Genomic DNA, 382 nt, shown 5'->3' with positions numbered 1-382 from the left:
ATTGCAAACCTTTTCCACGATCCTGGTTATCTCCGTCTCAGCTACTTCGTTGGGAGTGTCACATTCACTCTCAGACATATCAGATTCGGTCGACTTTTCTTCCAGTTGTGCGTCAACTTCTAAGAGGGGGCTCTGAGGACGATCCAACTCGGTTGGCAATTCGTTGGTTGTGTCATCAACGCACAGAGAAGGAGATTCCGTTTCCAATATATCAACTACAGGTGAGAAAAAAGTAATTTTGTAGTTGCAATCAGTAAGTACCCTTAAGCAGAGACTAATGAAATTTTGCACATTGGCATAGTTGCAGTGTCCCAGAAACGCTAAATACAAAGAAAACGGGGAGTCACTAGCTTTTGGGGGATGCGGAAGTGCGGTTACCCGT

General features: G+C 44.8%; 1 protein-coding gene across 1 annotated transcript; it reads right to left on the bottom strand.

Annotated features, from left to right (window-relative positions):
• Window positions 1-11: 11 nt before the first annotated feature.
• Window positions 12-215, bottom strand: T265_16344 (hypothetical protein; the record flags this gene model as incomplete). The annotated part of the gene is made up of 1 exon (XM_009179956.1): window positions 12-215. A coding segment is annotated over one exon (201 nt), but the record flags the coding sequence as incomplete, so codon positions are not given.
• Between the last annotated feature and the right edge of the window lie 167 nt (window positions 216-382).

The sequence above is a fragment of the Opisthorchis viverrini genome (assembly GCF_000715545.1).
Source record: "Opisthorchis viverrini unplaced genomic scaffold scaffold27789, whole genome shotgun sequence".
Lineage (NCBI taxonomy): Eukaryota > Metazoa > Platyhelminthes > Trematoda > Opisthorchiida > Opisthorchiidae > Opisthorchis > Opisthorchis viverrini.
This window is presented reverse-complemented; position numbering and strand designations above follow the sequence as displayed.